The 17152-nt window shown below is 39.8% G+C and overlaps 1 protein-coding gene across 5 annotated transcripts in view; it reads right to left on the bottom strand.

Annotated features, from left to right (window-relative positions):
* Nucleotides 1-17152, bottom strand: part of UTRN (utrophin) — a 491097-nt gene that overhangs the window by 253577 nt on the left and 220368 nt on the right. For all 5 annotated transcript variants that reach the window (XM_045058165.1, XM_045058163.1, XM_045058164.1 and 2 more), the window contains exons 45-47: nt 14109-14184; nt 6467-6681; nt 3747-3864 (exon numbers count right to left, since the gene is read on the bottom strand). In XM_045058165.1, coding sequence (XP_044914100.1) covers nt 3747-3864; nt 6467-6681; nt 14109-14184 — 409 coding nt within the window. The remainder of the gene's footprint in view (nt 1-3746; nt 3865-6466; nt 6682-14108; nt 14185-17152) is intronic.

The raw sequence follows: 17152 nt of genomic DNA, 5'->3' as shown, positions 1-17152 counted from the left end.
CTTAACCGACTGAGGCACCCAGGTGCCCCTAAATTCTATTTTATTTATTTATTTACTTACTTATTTATTTTTAAATCTTTTTCTAAATTTATTTTGAGAGAGAGAGAGAGAGAGAGAGAGAGAGAGAGAGAGAGAGAGAGAAAGACAGCTGGGGAGGGGCAGACAGAGGGAATCCCAAGCAGGCTCCACTCTGTCAGCTCAGAGCCCGATGAAGGGCTCGAACTCACAAACTGTGAGATCATGACCTGAGCCAAAATCAAGAGTTGGACGCTTAACCGACTAAGACACCCAGGTGCCCCTCTAAATTCTATTTTAAATGGGGTGCCTGGGTGGCTCAGTTGGTTGAACGTCCAACTTCTGCTCAGGTCATGATCTCATGGCTTGTGAGTTCGAGCCCCACGTTGGGCTCTGAGCTGACAGCTCAGAGCCTGGAGCCTGCTTTGGATTCTGCGTCTACCTCTCTGCCCCTTCCTTGCTCACGCTCTGTCTCTCTCTCTCTCTCTCTCAAGAATAAATAAAAACAGGGGCGCCTGGGTGGCTCAGTCAGTTAAGCGTCCGACTTTGGCTCAGGCCGTGATCTTGCAGTCCATGAGTTCAAGCCCTGTATCGGGCTCTATGCTGACAGCTCAGAACCTGGAGCCTGCTTCTGATTCTGTGTCTCCCTCTCTCTCTGGCCCTCCCCCCATTCATGCTCTGTTTCTGTCTCAAAAATAAATAAACATTAAAAAAGATTTTTTTAAATAAAAAAAGAATAAAAACATTAAAAAATTTTGTTTAAAAATAAATAAAATAAATAAATTCTATTTTTAATGCACTGAAATAGCTCACAATAAAAATAACAACTTTTAAATGGATAAACCAAAAATTATAAAGAAAGTAAATTCCTATCTAATTTATATTCACAGAATCTGGTTTAATAAAGGTAGAGTTTAACAATACTCTATGACAGAACTGTAAGACACAGATGTAGTCACTTGTCATCTTCAAAGGAGATGCTCTAAGGCTGTCAAGATTTTGAAAGGAAATAATCTATTTAAGAATACTTTTCATGTTTGTTTTACTGTAGCATGAAAGAAAGTATTTTTATATGTTCAAGAAAAACACCAAGAGCAAATTAGATTCAAGTTCTACGTCCCCAGTAGCTCTTTACCATAAAAAAATTGACACTAGATCTTGCCCTCTTTCTTTTTTAATATCTCTTTCTATTTCTTTTTCTCCTCTGTCTGTTCTCCACCCTTTTTCTCCCCTACCCTCTCTCCTCTTCTCATTTTTAACAAGGGACTAAGGAAAGAGAGATCTAATGAAACAAACTTTTGATGAATTACTTTATGGGTAGTTCATGACCTTGAACTGAGGCACTAGTAAACAGTAGCTTCGAATAACTTCAACAACCCATTGATCATAAGTAGGTGGGACATCAAAAATGTCTAGAAGATGCTTTGGATGTCACACAGAGTGCAGAGCACTCTGGTTAAATACCAGGCCTGCAAGAGCTTAACCACAAAATAATATTGCAGTTAAGGCATAATGGGACCTTTTGGTAAAATTTCTTGGGATAACAGGGTTACAGCAAGCCATAAGAGCTATCATGTTTAATAGTGTTCAGAAAACTGGAAATTATACTTACGTTTAATAATTTCTAAAAATTGTTCAATGAAATTATCTGTTTTAAGCTGTCTTCTTTAACAGTTTAAATAAATTGCCTAAGTTTTTTACTTCAAGAGAGAACAAATTCATCATAATGTTCTACTTGTCAGTTAAAAAGTTACATAAAGTACTTATGATCAACTCTATTACTAATAGAATCCTTTAATAGTGAACAAATAACATGAAAGACATCAAGTGACAGCAAATATCACAGGTTTATCATTAAGCAAATTGTTCTATTCTTTGTGAGTAAGTGTTAAAAGCAGGTTATTATAGGCAGTACACTCCTACTGAGCTTTTTTTTCCCATAGAATGAATAATGACAAAGATCATGTAGGCTCTATGCAAATAAAAAAAAAAGGAGAAAAAAACAAAGAGAGGGAGTTAAATTAGAAAGGGAAGCTACTCAGAAAGAGAAAAGTCTTGTCAAACAACCTTAAAAGAAACAGTGGACAAATAGGAGGGGGTGGGGAAAACATAAGAAGTGGATAAAGCAAAATGGAGAAAACTTTGTAAACAGTTTGGGGTCACTGAGGCAGAGAAGCTCTCCTGCCACGTGATAGGAAACGAGATCACTCCAGAGTTTCAACAGAGACCCGAGCAATCCATCAACTGGGGAAAAAAAAAAAAAAAAAAAAAAAAAAAATGGAGAAAGAAAGAAAATGGCTTATGCAGTAAAAATAAACCAACACTGTGACAAAGTTCTCTGCTAACTCCTCTGTTCCAATAATGTTGCCGCAGCCACGTTTATTTTGAAATCAAAACACACTTTTCATGGGAGGAAGCGTTGACTTGCTTTGCCTCAGAAAATATTAGACAAGGTAATAAAGTAACTTTCAGTTTATGTTCTGCCCCAAATATTTATGAAGTCCTTACTTTGTATTGAACACTGTAGAAGGCCCAGGGCCAGAAAGATGAATATTTACTGTCTATGGAAAGGAGAGAGAATTAAAATAATTGTGAGATCTACAAGGACATTATCAGGCAAAAGGCCACAGCAGAAACTAAAGATAGAAAATACAGTTCTCCAGGGACTACTAGAGGGTAGGGAAGACATCACATAGGGGGTGACATTTTAGCTGCTGCACAGAATTTCACTGGGGAAGAAAAGGCCGAGAGGAAAAAAATAATAATAATAATGTGAATAAAGGCAAGGAGACTAGGAACTTCTAGGATGTTTTAAAGAATATCTACAATATGGAATAGTTACAGTGGGTGGAAGGCGGTATGGGAGAGGGGATGATGAAAGCAGACAGTGACTATCCCTACATGACATTCTTGAGAATTTAGACTGTTTTATATGCTCTACAGATTTCACAGATGCTTATTTTAAGCCAGAAAGCAAATGAAACAGGGATCTTTGCTGTGGTGTTTGTATGTTTATTTTTTGTTTTGTTTTATTTTGCTTTTAACTAAATTATTCCCAAATTAGTATCCGGCCCACAGGTACATGGTAGTTGCTCAATAAATTCTTTTTGGAATGAATTTGAAGAAGAGGAGTTAAAGAGACAAAGCAAGATCTGGTTTTACTAAATAAATTATAATGAAAGCATGGTTTTGCATTCTGATGGTTTTCTCTAACTTTTCTTTTTTGATTCCTTTAAAAGAAATCCTAACTTAAAAGGAACAAAATCCAATGTGCCAGTAATTAAAAGTAATAAGGTTAGGGGTGCCTGGGCGGCTCGGTCGGTTAAGTGTCTGACTCTTGATTTCAGCTCAGGTCATGATCTCACGCTTCATGAGTTCGAGCCCCACGTGGGCTCTGCACTGACAGCACAAAGCCCGCTTGCGATCCTCTCTCTCCCTCTCTCTCTGCCCCTCCCCTGCTCTCTCTCTCTCTCTCTCTCTCTCTCAAAATAAATAAACATTATGAAATAAATTTTTAGAACATTAATAAGGTTAACACTTTAAGGAATTCATAAGGGAATCATAATAATGTTCACAAAAAATAAAAATGGAAGCAAAACTATAATTATTAATAGATACTATCAAATATCAAATAATATTAATTTCTGGGTAAATAATCTATGAAAATGTGTATGTGTGTGTGTTACCATTTTCAGGGAAAGTGGGTAATATATCATTTAAAAAAAACTTACATTTTTCTGTGATTGCTGTTCTCACATCTGAACTAGAAGCTTTATTTTTCAAATTCTGTGCCAGTGTAAAAACACAATCAAGCTGAGGATGGCGTTGCTCTAAGTCAGCCTTCGTGATCTGTTAAGAACACATGATTATTAAGATAGGTCATAAGCCGTACCATAAGAGCACTACTAACAAAGCAAAACCAGCGTGCTGACATCAGAATTGTCGTTTTCCTCCTACAGCGAGGCATCAGCAGTCTAGCAGAGAAAGAGAGGTTGGAAGGCAAGCGTCCTGGGTTTCAATCTCAGCTCTGCCACTTATCATCTAGGTCGCTGGCAAGTGCTTAACTCTCTGTCTGTGTTGTAGTCTTCACAAAAAGAAATAATAAAAACCGTACAGCTCAGCTATATGAAGTCTGAGCGGACTCAGTGAAGAAAATCCCTATGAAAAAAATATGGTCTGAAAACATTAGCAGGGACTTCTGCTGATGATACCCTGCATATCTGTCCTACATCAGATATGAATATAAACTAATGTCACCTGCAGGGCTGGGGTGAGACAGTAAAAAAAAGGCTATTGGGATAACTGCGAATTAAATGCATGCAGACGTGAAAAATGCTGCTGCAGGGGATTTATCTCAGTATTGATAAATAGGGGCAAAAGGTTTAAAATATGAGGAATATAGTGTTCCCAACATAGAACTAATAAAAAGCCATAAAGATTAGAAAACACAATTTCCAGTAAGTACAAATAGTGTGGCAAAGATTCTCTCCCAGCTCTTCCTCTTTATAAATTCACTAATTTTTCAGATTTCAATTAGCCTGATAGTGTCAAATATTATCTTGAAATGGATTATGCACAACTTCCAATCCTGAATCCCAGAGAAACATTTCAATGAATGCTGATTATTTCCTTCTAATTGGCCTAAGAACCTCTCAACACAACATATCTGAAACTAAATCAATCAAACCCTCATTCACGTTCCATTTCTTCTATTCCTTATTTCCGTTAATTGCAATAGCATCATCTTAGCCACTCGGAAAGGGCTCTTGTGCTTCCTTTAAGTATCTCTTGCCTCCAATTTATCCTAAGCACTAAGAAGCATCCCAGTCTTCTTACCAAAGCAGCACTCTATTATCATCAGTCCTCAGCCACAATTAAAAAAGAAAAAGAAAAGGGGTAAAAAAAACTGCTCACAGACCAAAAGCCCAACGGGCTTTGCACGGTCTAGGAGCTCGCTCCCAAAGTGAACTTGAACCTGCCTTTGCTATCTGACCGCCCACTACACTTCTTTCCTGCACCAGTGTTGACCCAATGTCCCTCACGCTCCCCTACCTCATGTCCTTATTCACTCTGTTCCCTGTATCAGGAATGCCATTGACTTTATCTCCAGATGTCAAAATCCCACACACTACGCTTTCCACCATTGTGAAGTAATCTTCCTCATCCTGGCTCCCCTAACAGGTGGCTTATAGCTATGCTATGGCTTCTATCAGAGTCTGCCTTGCTGGAGCAACGTCTCTACTTATGTGTACCCAGTGCCTCCGCCTCACTTTGGACATATTTGTAGTCTGGGGATAAAATCAATACCCACCTCAAAAGACTGTTAAAAAAGTGAAGGAGATGATACATGTGAAATACTTCCTAAACTGCCCAGCACATTTTAAGCACCTAATAAAAGTTAGCAATAGCTATTGTTATTATTTTATGGTACATTGCCAATTTCTACCTGGTATGTCCTTTTCAGTATCCCTATATAACACACAGCCCAGAAACTAGCACACTATGAATACTGAAAATTTATGTTAGATGGTGTATGCATGGTAACAAATTTCTAGGCATGAGATTCTCACTTCTGAAGTCAGCAATTAAACACAGAAGCTCATTACAAAATATAAAGTAAAAAGGGGCTTTAGGAAAATATCCTACATCACAGTAGGCATTAAATCTAACACTAGTTTACATTTGTATTGATGTGTCTCCCTTTAAGGTATCAGTTTTAGATTTTAAAATACACTGAGTCTAGGCGTGGCTGGGTGGCTCAGTCAGTTAAGCGTCCAACTCTTGATTTTGGCTCAGATTATGATCTCACAGTTTGTGAGATTGAGCCCCACATGGGGCTCTGGACTGACAGTGCAGAACCTGCTTGGAATTCTCTCTCTTCCTCTCTCTCTCTCTCTGCCCTTTCCCCACATGCTTCCATGAGTACATGTGCACTCTCTCTGTCTCTCCCTTTCAAAATAAATATTAAAAAAAAATTTAGGGGCGCCTGGGTGGCGCAGTCGGTTAAGCGTCCGACTTCAGCCAGGTCACAATCTTGCGGTCCGTGAGTTCGAGCCCCGCGTCAGGCTCTGGGCTGACGGCTCAGAGCCTGGAGACTGTTTCTGATTCTGTGTCTCCTTCTCTCTCTGCCCCTCCCCCATTCATGCTCTGTCTCTCTCTGTCTCAAAAATAAATAAATGTTAAAAAAAAAAAAATTAAAAAAAAAAAAATTTAAATACAAATAAAATACACTGAGTCTACACTTCAAGTTGGTAAACCTCATCTTACAAAAACACTAAAAATGCAAGAAACAATTTTCTCTTTGGAGCTAGCCAAACAGCATGGCTGTTTGACAGAGAGTTTTTTAAAGCTCATTCTCCCAGGGTTTAGGACAAACAAAGGAGCTCCAAACAGATCTTGTCTGCTTTTGTGTGTGGTATTTCCATGACAAGCCTTTACATTATGTACTTACTTTCATTCGGGAAACTGTCTTATTGATCTCTTCTACATCCCCGACAGTGACAATGTTGGATTTCAACATCTGGTCGATCAGGACCAGCCAGTCAGCTAGTTCTGTTATGGTTTTATCCAGATCAGCAGGAATTGAAATTTCCGAAGTACGAGGAGACAGAACAGGAATATCGGACGCAGATGATTCTAGCACCACCTTTTGGACATTAGGATGAGCTGAAATTTAAAAATGTGGCAAAGTATTAATACATCAACAGGATGGCCTAGTGGTGATTTGTGTGTGTGTTTACATAAAATTTAGTTTAAGTAAAAAAAATTGTAAGATGTTTTTATTTTTTCATCCTAAAAATGACAGTGGCATTTCCTGTTCAACCCATATGTCCATGGTAGCCATAAAGCCAATTAAACTGTCCCACAATAGTCTAGGGCAGCCGTAAGTTAGAAGGAACTCACACTGACACCAAGAGAAAATAAAATAAAAAGTAAATCAACTATAGGAAAATTAGGACTGCTACTTTATTTTGTCAAGATGTTTGCCTTAATTTGTAAAGTCAATTTATTCTAATTTTCTATTCTTTTCCAATTAACTTTATGAGTATTAGTCATTCTTAATAAAATTGAAAGAAGTCTTTGAGTACTTCCCTTTTTACTTCAAACTTTCTAATTGATTAAGTTCTTCTTTCCAGCTTATCTCTGAACTCAGGCAAAAGACCCTGCAGGCAAAGCATCCCAAGAGGGGAACCGAAAGTACCCCTCAAGCAACAAGGAATGCCCTGAGCCAGCAAGACCCCATGTGATGGACTCTAGGACAATGATGGACCTGACCTTCACTGCCCACCTGCACATAATCACTGACCCTTGTCCCACCTTTTCCTTACATAAACCTAGAAGTATTTTCAGCACTTTGGAAACTCTTCGAGATACTAGTCCGCTGTCTTCCGGGTATTGGCCTTACTGAAAGAAATTCCTTTCTTTTTTGTCCACCACTCCTCTCTCTGCCTTTGGATTCTATCAGTCACAAGTGGCCAAACCTGGTCTGTCTGGGACCACCAGAACCAGGTGAAGCACCTCTGGGCCCCAGCTACAAACTCATCATGAATACTTACTCATGTACTGATCTACATAAGTATATATTCTTATGTATGTATATATGTATATAAGAGAAAATACATATACTAAGTACAACACTATGTACTTAGTATATATATTCACTATCTACACAGAATATATTCACTAACTTTTAGTTAATCCTTCTGCAGCTGGATACTTAAATTGATCCTGAAATTTTACTTTAGAAAAGAACTTGCAAGGGTTATCTTTTTATGTATTTTTGCACATTTTTGATTACCACCTTAGTATAAATTTCCCAAAGTAGAATTACGAGATCAGAAAATATGAAAAAGTTTAATGTATCTAAGACTTACTGCCAAATTGTTTTGCTTAAAAGTTAGAAATTTAGGGGCACCTGGGTGGCTCAGTTGGTTAAGCGTCCGAGTTCAGCTCAAGTCATGATCTCACAATTCGTGAGTACAAGTACTACATCATATTCTGTGCTGACAGCTCAGAGCCTGGAACCTGCTTTGGATTCTGTGTCTCCCTCTCTCTCTGTCCCTCCCCGGCTCGCACTCTGTCTCTCTCAAAAATGAATAAACATAAAAAAAAAAATGGTTAGAAATTTAGACTTCTAGCAGCAGTGTATGGAACTGACAAAAATCCTACGTCCACACCAACAATATCCTATTTCAATGGATAAATACATCTTTCACCATTGTCTTCATTTAATGCTTCTTTGACTGTCAATGAATGCAAATATTTTTTTATGTTTACTAAAATATGGGATAATTTTTAACTGTGTTCTTTATCTGCTTCCTTATCAGTTTAGATGAATTCTTTTTATAGGAAAGATGAACATTTGCCATGTCGCTGAAAGCAATGTTTCTACTTCAGGATTCAATTTTTTTTGATCAAATCCATAAATTTGTCGTGGGGGATTGTTTTCCCAGAACGTTTACAGTTACACTCTTGTCTTTTCCAAAGATTTGATAAATATTTTCTCTATTTTTTCTTTGCTTTTCTGTTTTTGTCTTGCTTTGTTTTTAATTTTTTTTTTTTAATGTTTATTCATTTTTGAGAGACAGAGACAGTCAGACCATGAGCGCGGAAGGGGCAGACAGAGGGAGACACAGAATCCAAAGCAGGCTCCAGGCTCTGAGCTATCAGCACAGAGCCCGATGAGGGGTTCGAACTCACAAACTGCGAGATCATGACCTGAGCCGAAGTCGGACGCTCAACTGACTGAGCCACCCAGGCGTCCCGTCTTGCTTTGTTTTTAATAATGAGAGGTTGGTTATTATTTTTCTTTAGTGTTGATAAAAGAATTAACTATTAGCTCCACCTGAAATCCACGTTAGCATACGGTATATTAGATGAGGCTTAAATTTTTTTCTAAAAAAAAACATAGTCAATCTATACATTAAGCACAATTCTAATAAAAATCCCAACAAGTCTACGTGTAACTTGGCAAAATCATATATTCACAATCAGATTTTTAAATCAATATAGAAAAGGACCACAGTTGGGGTGCCTGGGTGGCTCAGCCAGTTGGGCGACTAACTTCAGCTCAGGTCATGATCTCGCACTTTGTGGGTTCGAGCCTCCTGTCAGGCTCTGTGTTGACAGCTCAGAGCCTGGAGTCTGTTTCAGATTCTGTGTCTCCCTCTCTCTCTGCCCCTCCCCCACTCACGCTCTCTCTTTCCTTCAAAGATAAACATTAAAAAAAATTTTAATAAAAGAAAGAAAAGAAATAAAAAAAAGAAAAGGACCATAGTCAAAACAGGTGGGGGGTTATGCCCTACCAGATATTTAGTTGTATCACTTAGCTAATAATTAATGATTAACTCAGTATTTTATGGGCCCAGACATCCAAAGAGACCACTGGAAGAGACGAGCCACAGTGCATAGGTGGCAGAGAAACCTGACCTTGGCAGAGACTGCATTAAAGATCAATGAGGAGGAATTTACTGGCCAATAAATGATGCTATGCTGGCAAGAGTGGACACCCATGGCTGGAGCGAAGAGATGATGGGACAGAATTTGACCTCACATGCACCTTGGGGAAATTAGTTCTTGGTGGATTAAGAACCTGAATATGCAAATCAAAACTGTACAACCGTCAGTTGAAAATATAAAAAAAAGAAGCTTTCCGATTTCAGAGTACTAAAAATGCTCTAAAAACACACAAAAAGGGGAAGCTATTGATAGACCATTAATGATTAAGAATTCTGAAAATAGCACCACTAATAAAAATATTAGAAGCCATAGAGGCACCTGGGTGGCTCAGTCAGTTAAGCATCCGACTTCAGCTCAGGTCATGATCTCACAGTTTGTGGGTTTGAGCCCCACGTTGGGCTCTATGCTGACAGCTCAGAGCATGGAGCCTGCTTCGGATTCTGTGTCTCCCTCTCTCTCTGTCCCTCCTCCACTCATGCTCTGTGTCTCTGTCTCTCAAAAATAAATAAACATTAAAAAAAAAAAAGCCACAGACTAAGGGACAGGATATTTGCAATGTACACTCTAAACAAGGAATTCGTAACCAAAATAGTTTATTTTGAGAAAGAGTGCACGCATACACATGCATGCACCATAGGAGCAGGGGAGAAGCAGAGAGAGGAGAGAGAATCCCAAGCAGTGCAGAGCCCCACACAAGGCTCTATCCCACCAACTGTGAGATCATGACCCGAGCCAAAAATCAAGAGTCGGGACTCTTAACCGACTGAGCCACCCAGGCACTCCCAAAATAATTTTTTAAACTCCAAAAGTATCAATCAGACAATCTACAAAAGAGGAAGCAAGAAAGAAATAAACATGAAAAAGGCTCAATCACACAGGCAACTGAAAAAAATGCAAACTGAAATGAAATGCCCTATCTCTATCCGTCACAGGTTCACAACATAACGTCTGGGGAGCTCTGGGTGCCCAGAAACCCTTCCAAATTAGGATTATCATAAGTGATTTGCCTTTTCACACTCATTCCTTCCTGAGTGTAGAGGGGTTTTGCACTCAAGACTACATGCATCACGTGTGGTTCCACAACAAACTAATCGCAGAAGTGGCAATGAGAATCCAGATGTCCTCTCAGATGCCAGAAACGAAGGGTTTTCAAAAGTGTAAAGCAATGTCACTCTCTAGTTCAATTTTTGTCTTGGAAAAATTAGTTTATAATATTAATATTTACAAAAACATGCTGTTTTTGCTAACATAATAGATTCATTATTGCTATTTTAGACAAATTCATAAGGAATGCTTCAAATTTCTGGGTTTTTTTAATTAGGTAAATATTTATAAACATAACTCCCACTTTGAGTGTCTTCAATAATTTTTAAAAGTGTAAAGGAGTCCCGAGAATATAATGCTCAAGTGGCAGTAACATAAAACAATGAGAGCCGTCCCGTGGCTGGCGGCAGTGTGAACCGGAACAGGCTGTCTAGACAACATCTAGTGAAGTAGAAGTTGTTCATCTTCTATGACCCAGCAATTCTACCACGACAGACCCTAGAGAATACCTCACGTATCATTCTGCCCAATCCTCACTGTTGCTTTCAAAACACTGAAACAACCTCTATATTCACCCATCGTGTCAAATCACCAAGTACCTCAGAGGGACCTACTACGTGCAAGCACTGTTCTAGATGCTACGAGTATGGGAGTATGTGCGAGACAAAGGTCCTGCCCTCGGGGGGCCTGCACGCTAGTGGAATAGACAAATGTTGTGAAGTAGAACTAATGCAAGAAGATGGGAGAGAGATGGGATGTATTTGAGAAATGGCGGTCAGGGTCAGGAAAGGCCTGAGGTAGCATTTGAGGAAAGAACTGAATGCAGCGTGTGAATCAGGCAGATATCTGAAAGAAGGGCATTGGAAGAAGAAGGAAAGAAGCAGCAGCAAGCACACGAGCCATAAATGGAAATGTTCTCAGCATGTTAGCAATAGCAAGCAGACCAATGTGTTTGAAATAGAACAAACAAAGGGAAAAGTGGTAAGAAATGCGATTAGAAAGGGGGGCAGCAGGCAGATCACACACGGTCTTCTGGACCAGGCAAGACTTTAGCACTCATTTATGGATGACAAAAGATATAGCAAGATTATGAGCCATGAGGGACACAATAAAACCTATGTTTGTAAAGCATGACTTAGCTGCTAGCAGAATAGATTATGGAAGAGTGGTAAGGCAAGAAGAGAATCAGGACAGTGAGTTAGGAGATTATTCCTGTAACACAGATGAAAGATGAGGGTGTTCAAGACCAGGGAAGTAGTTGGGATGAGACATGGGGATGACACACGGGACCGACAATTTGCTGAATAATTAGATCTTAACTCCAGAGAAAAGTCAAGGGTGACTTCAAGTGTATTGGCCTAAGCACTGGCCGGGCTATCCAAAGTTAAAAAGTGGCTAAAGCCATGGGACCAGTGAGCATACTAAAGGAGAGGGTTCTGAGGACTGCAGTGGATCTGTGCATGGAGTACTACATGTCGGTGAAAATGCACTGACCAGAGCTGTATGCATCAAAACGTATGCCAGCGAGAATGGTCCAGTAAAGAAGAGAGAAAGAGGGTAAGTAAAAAGCCAAGAGAAGATGTGATGCAAAGCACAAGGGGAGGACGTGATCTCAGAAAGAAGAGAAATAAATCCTCCAGGGAAGTGGGAAGCACGCACAGTTTGTGAGCACAGATGTAGAGAAACCTACGTACAGGGATTCTCTCTGATGGGAAAAAGAAGATCTTGTTGGGCAAAACGTATTTCGTCTTTTAAAAATGAGAAGAGGTCATGAGTGGAGAGATGGGCAGCCAGGGGAGCTCAGAAGAAAGTGCAGTAGGATTGTGAGTGCTGAGTACCCACGAGAGTGGTCAGCAAGGGAAGCTGGCATGGATGAACCACGAAAACAACATGCCAAGTGAAAGAAACAAGTCTGATTCCGTTTATGAGAAATACCCAGAATAGACGATCCATGGAGACACAGCGATTGGTGGTTGCCACTGCCTGGGGGTAGAATGGAATGGGGAGAAACAGCTAAATGAGTAAGAGATTTTACTTTGGAATGATGGAAGTATTTTGGAACCAGACAGAGGTGGTGGTTTCACAATACTGTGAATGTATTCACATGTCAATCGGAATGTCACTGGATTGTTCACATTGAAATGGTTAATTTTATTTTTTGAATATAATAAAAAGAAGAAGAAATGGAGTTAAAAAAAACACCATGTAGGACGAGAGGGACACACTGAAATAAATTTCAGGTCTCATACCTGTTCCAGGGACGAATGTCTTATTAAGAATGAACTGCCCACCTACTGGAAGGTGTACTTCTGCTATTAGCTCTTCTACTAAACGTGTATTAAAATGTTGTGTATTAAAACTTTCTCTGTTCCTTTGTCATAAGATCATTTAAAAAGGTAAGATAGCCTATTGCCCTTTCCTAAAACGCATCAAGTCTGTTTCCTGTCCTTATAGGGTTGAGTTTGTATTTGCAAGGCAGCAATACTCAAATGTTAATTCAAGTGTTTTGAATATAATCAACGGCCGGCCAACTAGGCCCCAGGTATTTCTTGTGTAAGGTACTGGGAAATACAAGCAGAACACAACACAAACTTGGCCCTCAACAAGCCTGCGATTTCAAATAAGTTTTCTTAAAAGTCTCACCACTCATATTTTTCCAGAATCCTAAGGAGAAACAGAAGGTGGAGGGGACAGAGGAGAGGAGGGGAGGGGGGAGGAGGGGGAGGAAGAGAAGGAGGATGCGTGAGGCAGGGTGGAGGAATACAAAGGAAGGGAAGAAGGCAGGAAGAGAGAGAGGAGGAAAAGGAGGGGAGGGGAGCGGTGGGGGGAGTGGAAGAAGAGGAGGAAGGGGAGAATCAGCAGCACAACCACAGCTGGCACAGAGTAAGTGGAAAGTTAGGGTTAATCACACTTGGGGGTTTGCCTGGTGACTTGGCAGAGGCAGAGCAGGGTACGATGGTTTCAATGAGCCTGCAAGGCAGTGATGAGCAGTGACTGGGGTGGCCTCTGTGCAGTAGCCCACCCTCTACTCTGGACAAGGAGAGAAGGAAATAACCAGTGACCAGACTCTTCTTTCTCCAAATCTCAGTGATCAGCACTTGTCAGTGCATATCTTCACTGGGATGGAGAACTCTTCTAAATCCCCATCTCCCACCTGGTTCCAAGAATATTCAAACTTTCTGTTTCCAGTCCTGATCAGTGTCTAATTATACGACCCTAGAATATGTTAACACAGCAGTTTGTGGCTGATGTCCTGAAAAGACTGCACGTCTCCAGAAAACTATTCCTCAATTTCCTCACCCTGCTCTCCCCTGGCCTTCAGCAGCCTCTGTGGAGGCCCAGATCCCACTCCAGTCCCAGGAAATAAGTCTCAGCTACCATGGCAAGGAATGCCTTGCACATGCTGGACAGTGAAATATATCTTGTTTTAAAAAAGACATTCTTTTCAAGTAACTGAAAAGTAGAATAATAAGTCACAACTGCACTGTGTTTTTAAGTAAGTTTTTCTAACTCCCATAGGATGCTTAAAATTATAAAATTTTGTTATGCCTATAAAAAATTTTTTTGTTAAGAAATAAACTGTATCTTACCAGCCATTCTTGTCTGAGACACAGAACTGGGTTCCTGGATGCGTTCCTTCAATGTGGTAGGCACTTCTCTGCATATCTACAGCATCAGGCCAAACAAAGAGAAGAATACTATATAAATAAAGATGATTATATTTTTGAAAGAGGAAGTGTTATTCTAAGTGATAGTTCTGCTGCTTTTCTTCCCCCTCAACGCCTGAGCTTCTGTCTCCACCCTCACATCCACTGCAGTCTTGCCAAAGCCCCCACTTTACTGACATTACTGTCAAGAGTACCCTCCAGTCCTTAGCTGTCCTAGTCCTTTGTAACATTTAATGTTGTCCCCTCCCCTCCCCGGAATACCGTTAATATTCTGCAATCCTGACTTTACACCTACCTCTCTGATCGATCTTCTAAGCATCCTTCACCAGCTCATTCTCCTCTGCCCATCCATCAAATACTGACACTCTATAGGGTAGGTTTTTTTGGTCTTCCTACCCTTGACCCTGGCTTCTCTCCCTGAGTTCTGGTTTCTAATGGTTTCATTTATCATATGGAGTTTTAACAGGCTGACAACTCCGAAAAATGTATCTTCAGTCCAGCTCATTCTGTCAATTGGATATTCAGACATGTCCAAATCTGAATTCATCACCCATTTCCCTGCCACCCCCTTCCCAAGGTGATCTAATGACTCTAACAGATCTTTCCAGATCAGTTATTCTGATCTGGACACTGGTCTTTGCTCAGAGGAGTTACTTGATATCCTGATATTATCCTAAGGCCATCCATTGCTAGGATCACGCCATCCATCTCTAAAGTGAAGCTATAGTGATTTTTCAAGATGTGACTTTCTCCTGATTAAAACCCATCCACTGCTCTCAAGGCGATGAAGTGTTCTCAAGATGGAGCTCGAATTCCTTGTTGAGGCATGATGAGGCCTCTAGGATCTGGGTCTGCAAGCATCTCTTATTCTCTGAGCTACTTCCAGGACCCAAATGCACTGTGCTCATTCCCTGTCCCCTGTAGACCCTTCCACTTTTTTGATTCTTCTCCCTGTGATGCTCCTTCCCCCATTCTTCATCTACCCATACTTATTCATTCTTTCTAAATTAGCATGGATATGATCTCCACCAAATCTTCCATGATTACTTCCCAAAGCCAGGTAGGTGCACTATCTTTGTGTCCCCATGGATACCTCTATGTTGTAAGTATTTGACTACTTGTCTCACCAACAATAAACTCTTTGGGTTAGAAGCAGTGTCATATTCTTTGCTGTATTCCTAGTTCTTAAAATGGTGCCTGGCATACACCAAGAGTCCAGTCAAAACTACTGAGTGAATAAATACATGAATGAATGAAATGCCCCAGGTTAGTATTTCCCAAAGTACATTTATTGAAATTCTTTCCACAGTAAGTGCTTTCTGACCTTGGACACTCATAATTCACCTAAGTAGAGTAAAATCAACGTGAAGTGATAAAAGAACTTCTGGCTTTGTCTAACACAGTGCTCCCAAATTAACCACTGTGTCCTCTTCCACACAATATCTACTGACATCCTTTGTGTTAAATACATATGTGTGCTCTGACTGAATATGCAAAAGCTGTGCCTGGCATGTTTGACACAGGGCCAACATGTCTGGAGAGTAGTGTAAGGGAGAGAGACGGGAAGATGAAGTCAGAGAGAAAAGAAGAAGCCAGAACATGAGGGGCCTAACAAGTCACAGTAAGAACTTCAGCCTTTATTCCGAGTGAGATGGAAAACCATTAGTGGGCTTTGCTCAGAGGAGTTACTTGATTGGAATTATGTTTAAACAAATACTTCCCTGTTTTGTTGAGAAGAGATTGGCAAAGGGCAGAGGAGGAAGCAGGGACTCCAGTGAGGAGTCCGTTGTAGTAAGCAAGACAAGAGATGATGGTGGCTTAGAACTAGTTCGTAGCAATGGGGTTAGGGAAAAGCATTCACATTTATGACATTCTTCAAACCTAAAAAACAAGTTGAAAAAAAAGTACAGGGAATACCCAGCATGCTACCCAACACCTACAATTGTTATAATTTTGCTACATTTGTTTTATCATGTATCTAGCCATCTGGCCGTCCAGGAAACCATCTATCAAATAGATACGTATTTTGAAGGAGAAGCTGATAATGGTGACTCCAAGTTTTGGAGCTTTTAAAATTAAGATGTAACTCATAAGACTGACTCCAAAGATTCTGACCAAACAATGAGTAATTACCAGTAAATGAGGTGGGAGAAGTACAGTAAAGCACAGGGAGGAGGTGGAGATCAGGAGCTCAATTTTGTATGTTAGTATGAGATACCCATTGGACAACCAAGTGAACATACTGAACAGATCATTGTACATGGAAGCCTAGAGCATAGAGAGAGGCCAAGGCCAGAGATATACATGTGTGAGTTATCAGTAACAGTGACTCATCAAGGTATAATTCTCAACTAGAGAATTTAGGTCAATAAAGCACCTGCATCATTAGATATAGAATGATGGCTATCATTTTAAGGGGATCCAGAAGGGTAAAACTGACTGATACGGGATCTATCCAAACCAGGGGCAGAGACACATCCATTCAGTGTCTCAGACAGACCTCACACTCTGATATGGTATGTACCAGGGTAAAATAAATAGAATCTATGACTTTATCTGCCTTTGTTTTAACTGCAAAAAAAGTAATGACATGAGGGGAAAGACCTTAGCTTAGTCATTTCTAGTATATACTAGGCTAGCACATACTCTGCCTGGAGCCCAGTAAATATATGAATAAAAGAATCATTAATAATAATTAATGGATTGAATAAAATCATTAAAAATAAACCTACATAGGTGAGAAGTCATGTGCAACATCAGGATGTTATTTTAAGGTCTACAATTTACAACTTTATATGGTATTTTATTTTCTAATTCTAATAAACATTCATTATTTGATGTAGTATATACCCCAAAATCCCTAGACCAAAATATCCCATGTAAAATAAAAAGTATTCTCTGAGAATATATGTTTCTGTCCATGACAGATGAAAAAAAAAACAGTAATTACAAACATTGGTAAGCAT

Source organism: Felis catus, chromosome B2 (assembly GCF_018350175.1).
Source record: "Felis catus isolate Fca126 chromosome B2, F.catus_Fca126_mat1.0, whole genome shotgun sequence".
Classification (NCBI taxonomy): Eukaryota; Metazoa; Chordata; class Mammalia; order Carnivora; family Felidae; genus Felis; species Felis catus.
The sequence above is the reverse complement of the archived record's forward strand: the minus strand, read 5'-3'. Positions and strand labels throughout refer to the sequence as shown.